At 58.0% G+C, this 12,878-nt stretch overlaps 1 protein-coding gene across 2 annotated transcripts; it reads right to left on the reverse strand.

Annotated features, from left to right (window-relative positions):
- MMP14 (matrix metallopeptidase 14 (membrane-inserted)) lies at positions 1,056 to 12,485 on the reverse strand. Of its 2 annotated transcripts, NM_214239.2 has the most exon segments (10): positions 1,056 to 3,079; positions 3,719 to 3,834; positions 4,309 to 4,459; positions 4,591 to 4,729; positions 4,895 to 5,055; positions 5,593 to 5,754; positions 6,570 to 6,877; positions 7,230 to 7,352; positions 7,603 to 7,751; positions 12,099 to 12,438. In NM_214239.2, coding segments are annotated over 10 exon segments (1,743 nt in total). In that variant the 5' UTR covers positions 12,201 to 12,438; the 3' UTR covers positions 1,056 to 2,747.

Raw genomic sequence — 12,878 nt, forward strand, 5'->3', positions numbered from 1 at the left:
GGAGGGCTGGACTGAGGCAGGAAGGGAAGGAGGGAAGAAAGAGGGCTGCTCCCCTCCAGCTGAGCTGACTCAGCAGCTGAAGGATTCCTCCCTCCAGGCTGGTTTGGAGAAAGAGTGGGTCAACAGCCCAGGAACTGTGTCTGGGGCAGCAGTTTTGAAGGAAAGAGGAGACAAAGCCCTGTCATTCCGCCCTTCCAACCCAACCATCCTCACCTCTTCTGGGCCTCTGGGGGGAGACCCCTGTTTTGCCGCTCCTAACTGCCTATGGGGCAACCCCTTCTTTTCCTTTCTGTGGCTTCTGGCCCTGAAGAGGAGCTCTGGACCGGGGAGAGGCTGAGGTCCTGAGGGCCGGGGTGAAGGGCCTGTCCCCCAGCCTGAGGCTGACTGTGACAGGGAAATCCCCCAGCAGGCCGCATGAGGCCTGACGAAACCCAGGGTCTGCGGCTAAATCACACGACAGGGTCTCGCAATTTAGGAAGATTTTCCGAGCGGCCTCAGCTTGGCCACTTCCTCTTGCCTCTGAAGTCCTGGTCCTCAAAGGTAGCCTCTTAGGCCAGGTTGGGAGAGAGCAGCTAGCGGGCTCTGTGGACCACTCCCCTGGCCCCCCGGAGTGTGCCCGCCTCCCCAGCTCTGGGCCCTGCATCCCTTTTGTCCATCAAGAGTGAACAGATTCAAGGAGTTCCTGTCACGGCGCAGCAGTTAACGAATCTGTAATTCGTTGAGGTTGAGGGTTTGATCCCTGGCCTCGCTCAGTGGGTTAAGGATCCGGCGTTGCTGTGAGCTCTGGTGTAGGTTGCAGATGAGGTTCGGATCTGGTGTTGCTGTGGCTCTGGCATAGGCCAGAGGCTACAGCTCCAATTCGACCCCTAGCCTGGGAACCTCCATATGCCACGGGTGCAGCCCAAAAAAGGAAAGCAAAAAAAAAAAAAAAGAGTAAACATATTCCTTTATGAAAAATACCAAAAACCCACCTCACAGAAAACACTGCATGGCCCTCCTGCTTTCCATTCCCCTCGTAGCCACATCCCAAGGCACACAAATTGCAGCCACACAGAGAATGTGAAACACTGTTTATTCTTCGTGGAAAGGATGAACAAGGTCAAAAATGTCCTTAGAGGGCACTGACCCAGCCCCGCCCTGCAGGTTCCTGGGGTCGGATGCCTCTGCCCCCCACCCCCACCCCTCCCTATCCCCCTTGTTAACAAAAAGGAACGATTTGAAGGGAATTCATATATAATAATTATAATAAAAATATACATTAAACAAAACAAAAAACCCAAACAAGACAATTTAGCCGAATTGCCAGCACCGTTCACCTCATTCCTCCCACCCCCTGCCCCCGACCCCTGACATCCCTCTCCCTTCGCTGCCCCCCCCACCCCTGTCCCCAGGGTCTCTCACTCTCCCAAGTCTCCAGTACCATAACCACCTTCGGTGGCCGAAGGAGACTTCAAATGGGTGGGCTGGGTGGGAAGGGGGGCAGGACACCTGTAGGATGGGCTGAGCAGTAGGAGGATCGGGAAGGGAGGGGCTCACCTGACCGAAACGCCCCGGCGCCTGCCAGCCCCATCACGCAGCCTGGCTGATCCTCGGCTCCCTAACTAGGTGGTTGCTCTCACTTCGGTCCCCAGTCCCCAGTCCCAGGACGTGTGCCCTCGCTGCTCCTTTTTCTGGCTCCCTGCCTTCTCCTCCCTGCTGTCTGATAGAAGCAAAATGGCACCACACAGGAGCAGGTGTGCCTTTCTCGGGCCCTTCCTGAGAGCGCCCAGAAAACAAGCCCTCCTGGTACCACAGCCCACCCTGACGCCCTGCCTGCTGGCCTGGCCAGCCCGGCCCCTAGCCGTCCACTCCCGCCGCACCTCCCTGGTTCACTTTTTGGTCCTGTCCTGTTCCCTCTGACTGCTCTGCCCCTGGGTCCCTACCCCAGCTGCCTGTGTTTGAGCAAGGTTCTCTCCACGGCTTCCAGTCTCCCCCCCAGGGCTCCGGGCCAAGTCACCATCCTGGGCTCCACCCTGGGGAGCTGCACCCCCTGGCCTCAGCTCTTCCAACCTTGACGTCCCCATTGGAGGCTAACATTTGGGAGGGTAGGGCTGTCAAGAGTTTCTGCAGCCCCAGTTTAGTCCTTAATGGCTCAGGCTCCTTCCGAGGAAGTTCTCGGGGGCAGGTGGGGTAGAGGCAGATCTTTGTGGAGAGGACTGACCCTCTCTGAGCTTTCCTCCCAAGGTCTTAGTGCAGCCCCCACCCTGTCACTCCCCCAGAGTCTCCCGCACAAGGGGAATAGATTTCTTTTCGCCAGAAAGAGTGGTGGGAGGCTGTCAATTGGGAACACCTGGGGGCTTGTGGGGTGGGAGTGCCCAGAGCCTCCTGAGGTCAGAGTTCAGAGGTTAAAGGTGTGTCAGGGAATGGAAAAGGAGCAGGTGACCCCACTTGACCTTTACCAGCGAGGTCCGAGGGTCCTGCCTTCAAGTGCAGAGCCTAAGACATTCAGATGGGGCTGAACACACACCAAGCCACGGGGGGGCCCCTGAGGGGCAGGGGCCGCTCAGCCCCCAGGGGACTCATCTAGGGAAGAAGCGATGCCAGCGTGGAGGGTGGGACAGGCCAGTCATGGGACAGAGAAGAAGGGAGGTGGGGGGGGTTGGGAGGGGGCTCGGGACGGCTGGGAGCAGCCCACCCACCACCACCTGCTGCCACTGGCCTTCAGAGACAAAGTTCTCGTGGTAGGAGTGGGCGGGCGGCAGTGGGGGTCAGACCTTGTCCAGCAGGGAGCGCTGGCAATAGAGCAGTCGCTTGGGGGTCCCGTGGCGTCGGAAGAAGAAGACGGCGAGGCCCACAGCCAGCACCAGGAGCAGCAGCAGCACGGGCAGCACCACGGCGGCCGCGCTCACTGCCCCGCTGCCTTCCTCGTCCACCTCAATGATGATCACCTCTGTCTCCTCCTCAGTCCCCTCATCCGGCCGGCCCCCCGACGGGCAGCCCATCCAGTCCCGCAGGGCTGACTTGGGGTAGCCCGGCTCGACCTTCAGCTTCTGGTTGTTGAACTTCCAGTATTTGTTCCCCTTGTAGAAGTAAGTGAAGACTGCGGGGTCAGCGAAAAGGCGGCACGGAAGACAGGAGGTGGGGGCAGCGTCCAGAGACGGGCCAAAGAGAGAAGAGCATTAGGAAATCCATCAGGGGACCAGCCAGATGAGTTAATCTCTTCATCTTTCTGAGCATCAGTTTCCTCAGCTGTTTAAAACCAGGTAATTCTAGCACTGAGTTGAGAGAGGGCTGGGGATTAAGGGATCTGAAGCGTGGAGAGCACTTAGCCATGCCTGGCCCATGGCAAGGGCTCCCCTCTACTCATCATTATTTTCTATCCAATGCTCTCCATCTCTCCTCCTGTTCTTTCTTTCTTCTCTTTTCTTTTCTTTTTTTTTTTAGGGCCGCACCTGCGGCACATGGAGGTTCCCAGGCTAGGGATCGAATCGGAGCTGCAGCCACCGGCCTACACCATAACCACAGCAACGCAGGAGTCGAGCAAGGTCTGTGACCTACACCACAGCTCATGGCAACGTCGGATCCTTAACCCTCTGAGTGAGGCCAGGGATCGAACTTGCATCCTCGTGGATGCTAGTCAGATTGTTTCTGCTGAGCCACGATGGGAACTCCCTTCCTGCTCTTTCTCAACTCCCTGTCCCAATCCTCCCCTCTCAGACACCTCCTGTGCCCCTCTCACCTTCATCGCTGCCCATGAATGACCCCCTGGGAGACTCAGGGATTCCTTCCCAGACTTTGATGTTTTTGGGGTACTCGCTGTCCACTGCCCTGAGCTCCTCGTTGAAACGGTAGTACCTGGAGGACAGGATAGGAAAGGAAGTGGTTGGACCCTGGGCGTGTCCTCTGAGGGGCGTGGGACCTGAGACTGAATTCAGCAGTGAGCTGGGGGTGCTGCGGACAGGGTGGGGGACAGGGGTTTGGAGTAATGAGGGCCTACAGCTGAAAGCAGCGGAAGGTGGGGGTGGAAGGGAGGGCCCAGGCTGCAAGGAGCCACCAGCAGCCCTTAATGACAGTGCCGGGCAGCTGGGGCGGAGGCACGGTGTTGGGGGCAGGAGGCGTCAAATGACCAGGTCTGAAATGGTGACCCGGTCATATCCCACTCATTCAGCACCCAGTGGAGGCTGCCCGTTGCTAGGTCACAGCAGAGGCTCAGCCAGCTCTTTCCCCAGGGAAGCACCTCAGGGGGAAGTGGGTCTTCCTCCAGAATGGAAGGAAGCTGGTGGTTCAGTCTGAGGGGGAAGGCCTGCGGCCGAGAGGCTGAGGTCTTACTTGTTTCCCCGGAAGAAATAGGTCTTTCCGTTGGGCATCCAGAAGAGAGCAGCATCAATCTTGTCAGTAGGCAGTCCTCGGCCCAGCTCCTTAATGTGCTTGGGGTAGCCAGGCTCCAGGGAAGCTTCATCAAACACCCAGTGCTTGTCTCCTGGTGGGGAGAGGGAAGGGCGGGACCTGGGTTCCAGCTGGGCTCTAGAGTCTTTGGAGGAGTCAAGTGGAATCCGCTCCACCAGGGAGACCCTGCCCACACCCAAAGACTACGGCAGAACGTCAGGTTACCTTTGAAGAAGACGAATTTGCCGTCTTTCCTCTCGTAGGCAGTGTTGATGGATGCTGGCAGGCCCCGCCAGAACTGGCCGATGGGCATGGGGTATCCATCCATCACCTGGTTTTTCCTCACCCGCCAGAACCAGCGTTCCTGGGAGGCAGTTTATCACGCTTTGTAGCTTAGTCCTCCAGCTCAGTCCCCATCGCGCCCCCACAGGCTCAGGTTTAGTATTTAGTCCTCCTGCTGCTGTTTGCACCCAGCCACCTGGTCACAGAGCCCTTTCACCTCTAATTCCAGCCCATTTGTTCCACTCACCTTGAAAACAAACATCTCCCCTCGGAGCATGGCCACGGTGTCAAAGTTCCCATCACAGATGTTGGGCCCATAGGTGGGGTTTTTGGGCTTATCAGGAACAGAGGGCTTGGAGGTGGTCCTGGGTTGAGGAGGCATCTTGGTGGGAAACCCTGACTCACTTCCTGGAGCAGAGAATACGAGGGGCACTTCAGATTTGGTGGCAGAGTTGGAGGAAAGGACAGACATATGGGCAGACCACACCTTTGGAAAGGTGAGGATGGTCCTTTTGGGGGAGGCTGAAGAAATCAGCTGGGAAAGTGGAACCAAAAGCAGGAGTTGGGGGAGTTCCCATCGTGGCTCAGCGGTAATGAACCCAACTAGTATCCATGAGGACTCGGGCTTGATCCCTGGCCCCACTCAGTAGGTTAAGGATCTGGCGTTACCGTGAGCTGTGGTATAGGTGGCAGACGCATCTCAGGTCTGGCGTTGCTGTGGCTCTGGCATAGGCTGGCGGCTACAGCTCCGATTGGACCCCTAGCCTGGGAACCTCCATATGCCGTGGGTGCTGCCCTAAAAAAAACCCAACAATGACAGGAGAGGGTGGTGGCAGGGTTAGTTGGGGGGCTGGGGGGAGACCGTCGGGCATGAGGGAGGGGAAAATGCACAGGCCAGAGAGAACAGGAGCGGATAAAGAGCAGATGTGGGCAGAGATTACTTGCCATAAAGTTGCTGGATGCCCCGGCGGTCATCATCGGGTAGCACAAAATTCTCTGTGTCCATCCACTGGTAAAAGGGTGCCATGATGGCCGAGGGGTCATTGGAGTGCTCAAGGCCCAGGGCATGGCCCAGCTCATGCACAGCCACCAGAAAGATGTCATTCCCTGGAGGGGTGGGGCGGTTAGGATGGCAGCCTGGGTCCCTTCCCTCAGACTCCCTGCTTCCCCATCAGAAGCTTCAGGTTCACACCGGAAGCCGGCTGGCTATGTTTCTACCCAGAGTGACCAAACCCTGAGTCCCAGCCACATTTTTGGCAGATGAGGCACAAAGCGATTCAACAACTGTTCTGGGTAGAGGTGACAGTGCTCTGGGGGCAGATCCTCATCCCAGCAAGAACTGTGTTAAAAGGTGAAGCCGAGGGAGTTCCTGTCGTAGCTCAGTGGAAACAAATTCCACTAGTATCCTTGAGTACGCAGGTTCGATCCCTGGCCTCGCCCAGTGGGTTAAGGATCTGGCATTGCCGTGAGCTGTGGTGTAGGTTGTGGACACGGCTCGGATCCAGTGTGGCTGTGGCTGTGGTGTAGGCTGGCAGCTGCAGCTCCAATTCAACCTCTAGCCTGGGAACTTCCATATGCCCAAGGTGTGGCCCTAAAAAGCAACAAAACAAAACAAAACAAACCCCAAGGCCTTATCTGGGCCTCTGCTTCTCCCAAAAGCTGGATATGACATTTGCCTGGAAATGTGGGTGATGCAGATGCTCTGATATCCTTGACTGGGAAGTCAATTACTGGGCAAGAGATAGGATCAGATGTAAAAAGCTCAAAACAGGATTCCTGCTTTCACTGGAAGTCAGACTGGGGGATCTTTGTGGTCCTCCCCAAAGATTTGGAGGTCTGAGGTTTGGGGAGGAGGCAGAAGAACCCCCACACAAATGACTCTCAACTCTCCCAGGGAGGAGTCTCCGGGCCACCTTGCTCACCATTCAGATCCTCATTCCGGACAGTCCAGGGTTCGGCAGAGTCAAAGTGCGTGTCTCCTCCAATGTTGGGGCCTGGGAAGTAGGCATGGGCCAGGAAGCCACCCTCGCCATCGAAAGGCGTGCTGTCACCATGGAAACCTTCAGCAAAGAAGATCATGATGTCCGCCTGCTTCTCGTGGCCCTCACGGATGTAGGCATAGGGTACCTCTCGGAAGCGCAGCGGCGTGGCACTCTCCCACACGCGGAACGCCTTGCGGATGGCCTCGAATGTGGCATATTCGCCCACCTTGGGGGTGTAGTTCTGGATGCTGCGGTCCCGCCACGTGGGGAGAGGATGGGAATGTGTTAGGATAACAAGGGGCAAACTCTCCTTTCCTCTGCTCTCCCAGGTCCGCCTGAACCGCCCAGCCACCTTTGTCTGACCGGCTCTTCCTGCCACTTCACGATGCCTCTGCCCCAGGAATTGAAGGCTTTCTGGCTTTGGGTTGTCCCCTCCATAGGCTGCACCTCGCTTCAGGATTAGAGCCGTTTTCCTCCCTACTCCCAAGGATGCTTCCCAGGAACATGGGTGAGTAGGGCAGGGAGCCTCTGGGTCTCTAAGCATCCCCAATAGGGAAGGGTAACCCGATGTGAGAAAGGTCACTTGCCTGTGGGACTCACCAGAAAGTGATCTCGTTATGCTGCCATTTGAGGCCCTGGATGGCATAGCGCTTCCTTCGAACATTGGCCTTGATCTCAGCCCCGAACTTGTCTGGAACACCACAGCGGGGGCGCCTCATGGCCCTGGGGTGGGTTGAGGGGTGAGGATTGTGGTCAGGAGCGTGTATGAAAGAGAAAGGTCTCAGGGGGAATGTGTGGAGTCAGTGTGGGGAAGAGCCAAGGTCCTAGGTCCAAGGGAACAGGGCAGGGTCAGGATCAGCTTGTGGGGACAAGGTATGGGGATGGAAGTAGGCATTCGGGTGGCAGCCTCTCTGGTGTTCAGTGTCATGTCGGTGGGTGCTGGGCAGAATTCCTGCCGGGGTCCAGCACTTACTTCATGGTGTCTGCATCAGCCTTGCCTGTCACTCGCAGACCGTAGAACCTCTGCATGGCAGCAATGGCAGCTGAGAGTGACTGGGGCGAGCGCTGTGTGTGGGTACGCAGGTCCCCAGGGGGCAGGTAGCCATACTGCTGCAGCCAGGCCTGTAGGGAAGGGATGTGGCTTGGAGCATCCCCACCTGGCCCAAGAGGAGCCTCTGCCTCCTCACAGCACCTGGAATGCACCCTTGGCTTGGTGTGGAAAGGGCAACAAGCTCCCAGCTTGGCTCTGGCAGTAGGTCTGGAGGAACTCCCAGGCTGGATCCAAACTCTGGCCCGGGCCCTAGTATGGCGGATTCTTTTGGAGGGGTGGGGAGCCAGAGCTCTGGGCTTTGGCTATAAATCTTTTGATGGGAGCCCTGGTGGTTTAATTGCGTTCTAGGATGTCTTCTCAGAGCTGAGATCGCTTCTAGTGCTTTCCTCCTCTGCGTCAGTGTTCTTCTAAATACAGCATGTCCCATCTGAGACTAGGATGTGCCTACAGGGGGTGGAGAGGGGGAAGGCTGAGGGGACCCCACTTTGGAGCCTGGCAAGAGGCCCTCCTGGGGCATGTATGCCTGTGCCTCCAGGATCTTTACAGCTGAGATCTTTTCAAAAAGGAGGGCAAAAAGAAGCTAGGGCTCTGGAGGGCTGCTGATAGGGAAAGCTGGGGTCTTTAGAGGTGGCAGAGATGTGATCCAGGATCCTGCCACTATCTGCATCCAAACAGCATCTAACCTAGGGCTTGGGACCTAAAGACCCATTTGAGATTCTCGGTAGAGGGAGTGAGAGATTGGGTTGGTGGTTAGGGTTAGAGTTAGTATTTTATTTAATTTTTGCTTTTTAGGGCTGCACCCACAGCATACAGAGGTTCCCAGGCTAGGGGTCGAATCAGATCTACAGCTGCCGGCCTCCACCACAGCCACAGCAATGTGGGATCTGAGCCGTGTCTGCAAACTACACCACGGCTCATGGCAACGCTGGATCCTTAACCCGCTGAGCAAGGCCAGGGATCGAACCTGTGTCATGACCCTAGTTGGGTTTGTTAACCACTGAGCCACGAAGGGAACTCCAGGGCTAGCATTTTAGTGACTATAGTTTATTGCAGATATGTTGTGAATTGTTCATAATATAAAGGCTGGCATATTGCTTTAAAGTTAGGTTTTTGGCGTTTGATTGAAAGGCACACACACTGCATAGGCCTGTTGAGGAAAAAGTCAGCCTTTATTGTAAGAACAATGAAGTCTTTTCCTAAAGCCTGGAAGGTAAAATGAGCTAAGTTATATATGGAATACGAACATGCTGGGATCCTCCTATGGGGAGACATTACCCGGACCGCTCTAGTCTGTGCTCCAGCTTTGCATTTTTTTTTTTTTTTTTTTTTTGTCTTTTTAGCTATTTCTTGGGCCACTCCCATGGCATATGGAGGTTCCCAGGCTAGGGGTTGAATTGAAGCTGTAGCCACCGGCCTACACCAGAGCCACAGCAACGTGGGATCCGAGCTGTGTCTGCTTTGTCTTTTTTAAGCAGTCCTCAGGGTGCTTGCTGCAGGTTACCTGCAATGTGAGCTTGGGGTGCAGAGGGGTGCCCCTACCCCAGGTCATTAGGACGGCTCTCCATGTGGCCTGTCACCTCGAGGCCCAGGCCCTGGTGGTGGAGTCCTGCTCTTGCATTGGGGTTGGGGGTGATTCAGGAGCAGCTGACTGGGGACCTGAGCCCGCAGGGGCAAGAATTGCAACATGGTTCTGGGAAGTGATCCCCCATGGCTGATGACGGGAGTTAGGGCCCGAGATGTAAACAATACAGCCTCTCCCCAGCCAACAGGCCTGGCCAGAACTACCCTAGCACCACCCAGCTCTGGGAGCCCCTCCTCTGTGGTGGGGGTGGGGTGGGGAGCGAGGTTTAACCTCGGGTATACCAGAAGGGAGCAGAGCAGAGTGCGTTGCTCCTCGGCTGGTCTCCTGGGAGCTCCAAACTTGCCCTGACCTGTGCTGGCTGATGCCACAGTGAGTGCCTGCAGGAGGCCTGCTGTGGCCTGTGCCCAAGTATGCAGGAAACTCCCTTTGCCCCTGGCCTTACCTAGAGGGGAGTCACACCCCAGGCTTATGACCTCTGGTGGGGGAGCAGCTGCTTCAGCTTTGAGAAAGGATGGGAGCAGCCCACTGCTGGAGCTGGAAGACTGAGGTCAGGCCCTCTCAACCCTCAGGGAGCAAAGCCGAGGAAACTTCTAGGGTAGGATGACAGGATAGAGGGTGGCAGAGAGATGGGGAGAATCCACATCCGGGGGGAGTTCTAGGATAAACCCCGCTTCCTGATGAGACTTTCAAGAAGGTAGGCAGGTCTAAATATTCACACCTACAATCTCCACCCTGTATCCAGCAGAGGAAGGTGGAGACTTAGTCAAGAAAGGGACTTCTCTGGAGTCAGGAGAGCTGCAAGTCCTGGAAAGGAAGGGCCCCCATTCCTCTCCTCCTCCCAGGCCTAGGATCTAAGCAAAGCAAGAACCACAGAGGAGACTATGAGGTCGGAACCACAGAAGAGAGGACTCTTGTGTCTGCGGCTGAGTGGGGGAAGGGCCAAGTGCCAAACAGGCCAGCGGGAGGAGAGGGCTGTCCAGGAGCTGGTGCAAGACTCGAGGTGGTGGGAGGGAGCTGGCTGCCTGAGGCCCAGGCCACCCCAGCTCTCAGCTCTCGTCCAGATTGGCCTGGAGAGGGAGCAACTCTGTTGGGTCAGAGAACTCAATCAGCTGGCTTTGTCTTGAAAATTGAGTGGTGCAAGGTATTGCCCTAGGGGAAAATCAAGGACAGGGACTCCCCTGGCCTAGGAGTCCTTGGGGGGCAGCGGGTTGGGGGACTCTCTGGCTTTTCTGAGGGCCCTGGATCCCAGCCCCTGGGTCTGCTCCTCCCTCCCTCTGCCTCCCATCCTTCATGGCCCAGACGCAAATGGTGGTTCTGGCACTGGGGCTGCCCATGACCCACTTAAAACGGAGCCAGGGCTGCTGCCCCTCCCCTAGGGGACCTAGTGGGGCAGGGGAGGGAAGGAAAGCAGGGCAGGCGAAGTTGGCAGTGGGAAGCCCCCCAGATGCCCAGGCTCCTTTTGTTCGGAGCTCTCCCCTTCAGGCCTCAGAGGAAGACTCCAGGCCTGGGGAGAGGTTGCCTCTTGCTTGTGGATGGTGTCAGATTTAGCCCCTGGGCAGATTTTCACTCTCCCAGGTCACCCCGTTCCTAGGGCCACACTTTTCCCCTCAGGACAGAGGGAGTGTGTTCTTTCTGGAGATGTTTCCTCCAGGGGTGGGACCAGGGCCGGGACCAAGAGGGAGGAAGCCAAGTCCAGATCCCTTCCCCCTGCTCTGCAGCTCAGGCCCTTCCCGGCCCCTCCCGACCGCACCCAGGCCCTGGCCGTGCTGAGTGGGTTGGGATGGCCCAAAATAAGAAGCTGATCAAATCTGTCTCCCACCTTCACCCCAAAATAAAAGAGAGAGAGAGGAAAAAACTTCCTCAGACAACTCCCACGCGGCTTCCTCCCGGGCCCGGTGGGCCAGCGTCGGGGAATGGGTGGGGGGCAACCCAGTCTGTGAGACGTGTGCGGGCACCTAGGGCCAGAGCCTGGCCCTGCTCCCCGGTACGACACCCCCAGTCTCCCTGCAACTGACACAGAAAAGCAATTAACAAAAAGAGCCTAAAGGCGCCGATGGCGGAGCAGGGAGAGGAGGCGGCGGCCAGGCCAAGCCCCCGGCTCACAAGGAGAGCTTTGTGTGTCCAGAAACTCGGGCCAGGGCGCCAGTGCCGCGACCCTCGACGCCAGGGCTCCGGGCCGGGGCACAGAGGGCTCTCTCGTGGAGGTGGGGGTGGCAGGGGGGCCAGGGCCGCTCCGCTGTCCACCCCCCGACCACACCTGGCTGCCGAGGCGTCGGGGGAGGGCCGGGACCGCCCCGGAGGCAGGAGGCGGCAGCGGCGGCCGCAGCGTGGGGGGCCGGGGGCAGCACGGCGCGGTCTCCGAGTCCCCCCGGCTGCCCGAGCGCCGCCGGCGAGCGCGGGCGGGAGAGCGCTGGAGAGCTGGAAAGTTGGAGAAACAACAAACTCTCGCACATGACAAGAAACCGGGACAGCGCGGGGTCTGAGCCGAGTCCAAATATTTATCAGGCTCCTGACCGGTTCCAGGGCTGAGCTCAGAGCCCAGGGGAACTGGGGAGGGGTGGGGAGTGGGCCCCCGCTGGAAAGTTCTTCCAGGGAAAGGAATGGGGAAAAAAAGTCAGCGGCTGGGGTGGGGGGGCAAAAGTTGGATCGGTGAGAGGAGGCAAAAGTTGGATCGACTTGGAAGTTTGGAGAGGGGGAGGGAAAGGAAAGGAAGGGGGATCCTGCAGGCCGAGACCCCGAGAGCCCTCCTCTCCGACCGGGGGCTGTTCCCCCGAAGACCCCCGGGCTCGCCTCCCCGCGGGCGCAACTCCGGGCAGGGCCCGAGGAGCTCACTTACTTCGGGGCTGAAGCTTTGGGCAGAGCTGAGGGAGGCGAGCGCGGAGGCGAGCGTGAGCAGGGGGAGCAGCAGACTGCGGACGGGTCGCGGGGCGGGAGACATGGTCCGCGACCGTCCAGGCAGTCGGGCCGTGCGGGCTCCGCGGCAGGGCCCAAGCCCCGGGGTCGCGCCGCCGCTCCCTCGGGCAGCCTTTGTCTTCGGTAGGCACTGAATTTGGGTTCCTAGGGCGCTGTCCTCTTGGAGATGAGGGGCTTGTTCTTGAAAGCGCCTGTTTGCTCGTCCCCTCTTTTCCGTTTTTTGATCTTTCTTCTGCTTAGTGGGCGAACTGGATCGTGAGCCCTCTCTCTTGCTCTCTCCACTGGTCCCTCCCTTCTCCCACAGCCTCCCTCCGCCCCCGCCCCTATGCCCTCCTTTCCCGGTGCGGACGTGGTTGTTTCAGCCTGAATCCAATTACAGCCAAGAGCCGGGTAAAAAAACCCCTAAGTTGCCTTTCTGTGGTGGAGGCTGCCATCTGCAGGGGTTGAGGCCACAGTCGAGAGCGGGGGACTGTGGAGGGACTCAGGGGACGGGATGTGGGAGACTTTCTCTCTCTAAGCATATTTTGGGTGGCTTGATTCCTCTGGTATTCAGCATTTGTCTCACCTCCGTGGGAAGTACTGAGAGGCTCAGTGGCTGGGGCAAACAAGAAGCTCAGAGTCCGTGATGGTGGCGGGGGGCGGTCTTGCTCGTCCAGGAGACCTGATTTGAGGGGTTGTCTCCTGGGACCTGTGGCTCAACCGT

Source organism: Sus scrofa, chromosome 7 (genome assembly GCF_000003025.6).
Source record: "Sus scrofa isolate TJ Tabasco breed Duroc chromosome 7, Sscrofa11.1, whole genome shotgun sequence".
NCBI classification, from domain to species: Eukaryota; Metazoa; Chordata; class Mammalia; order Artiodactyla; family Suidae; genus Sus; species Sus scrofa.

Excerpts from the sequence above, each read along its gene's own strand:
- MMP14 (XM_021098303.1), bottom strand. The coding sequence starts at position 7,293 with ATGTTCGAAGGAAGCGCTATGCCATCCAGGGCCTCAAATGGCAGCATA. Across the intron at positions 5,056-5,592 it reads GGGCATCCAGCAACTTTATG|GAAGTGAGTCAGGGTTTCCC; the intron begins GCAAGTAATCTC and ends TCTCTGCTCCAG. Across the intron at positions 3,080-3,718 it reads ATTCATGGGCAGCGATGAAG|TCTTCACTTACTTCTACAAG; the intron begins GTGAGAGGGGCA and ends CTGACCCCGCAG.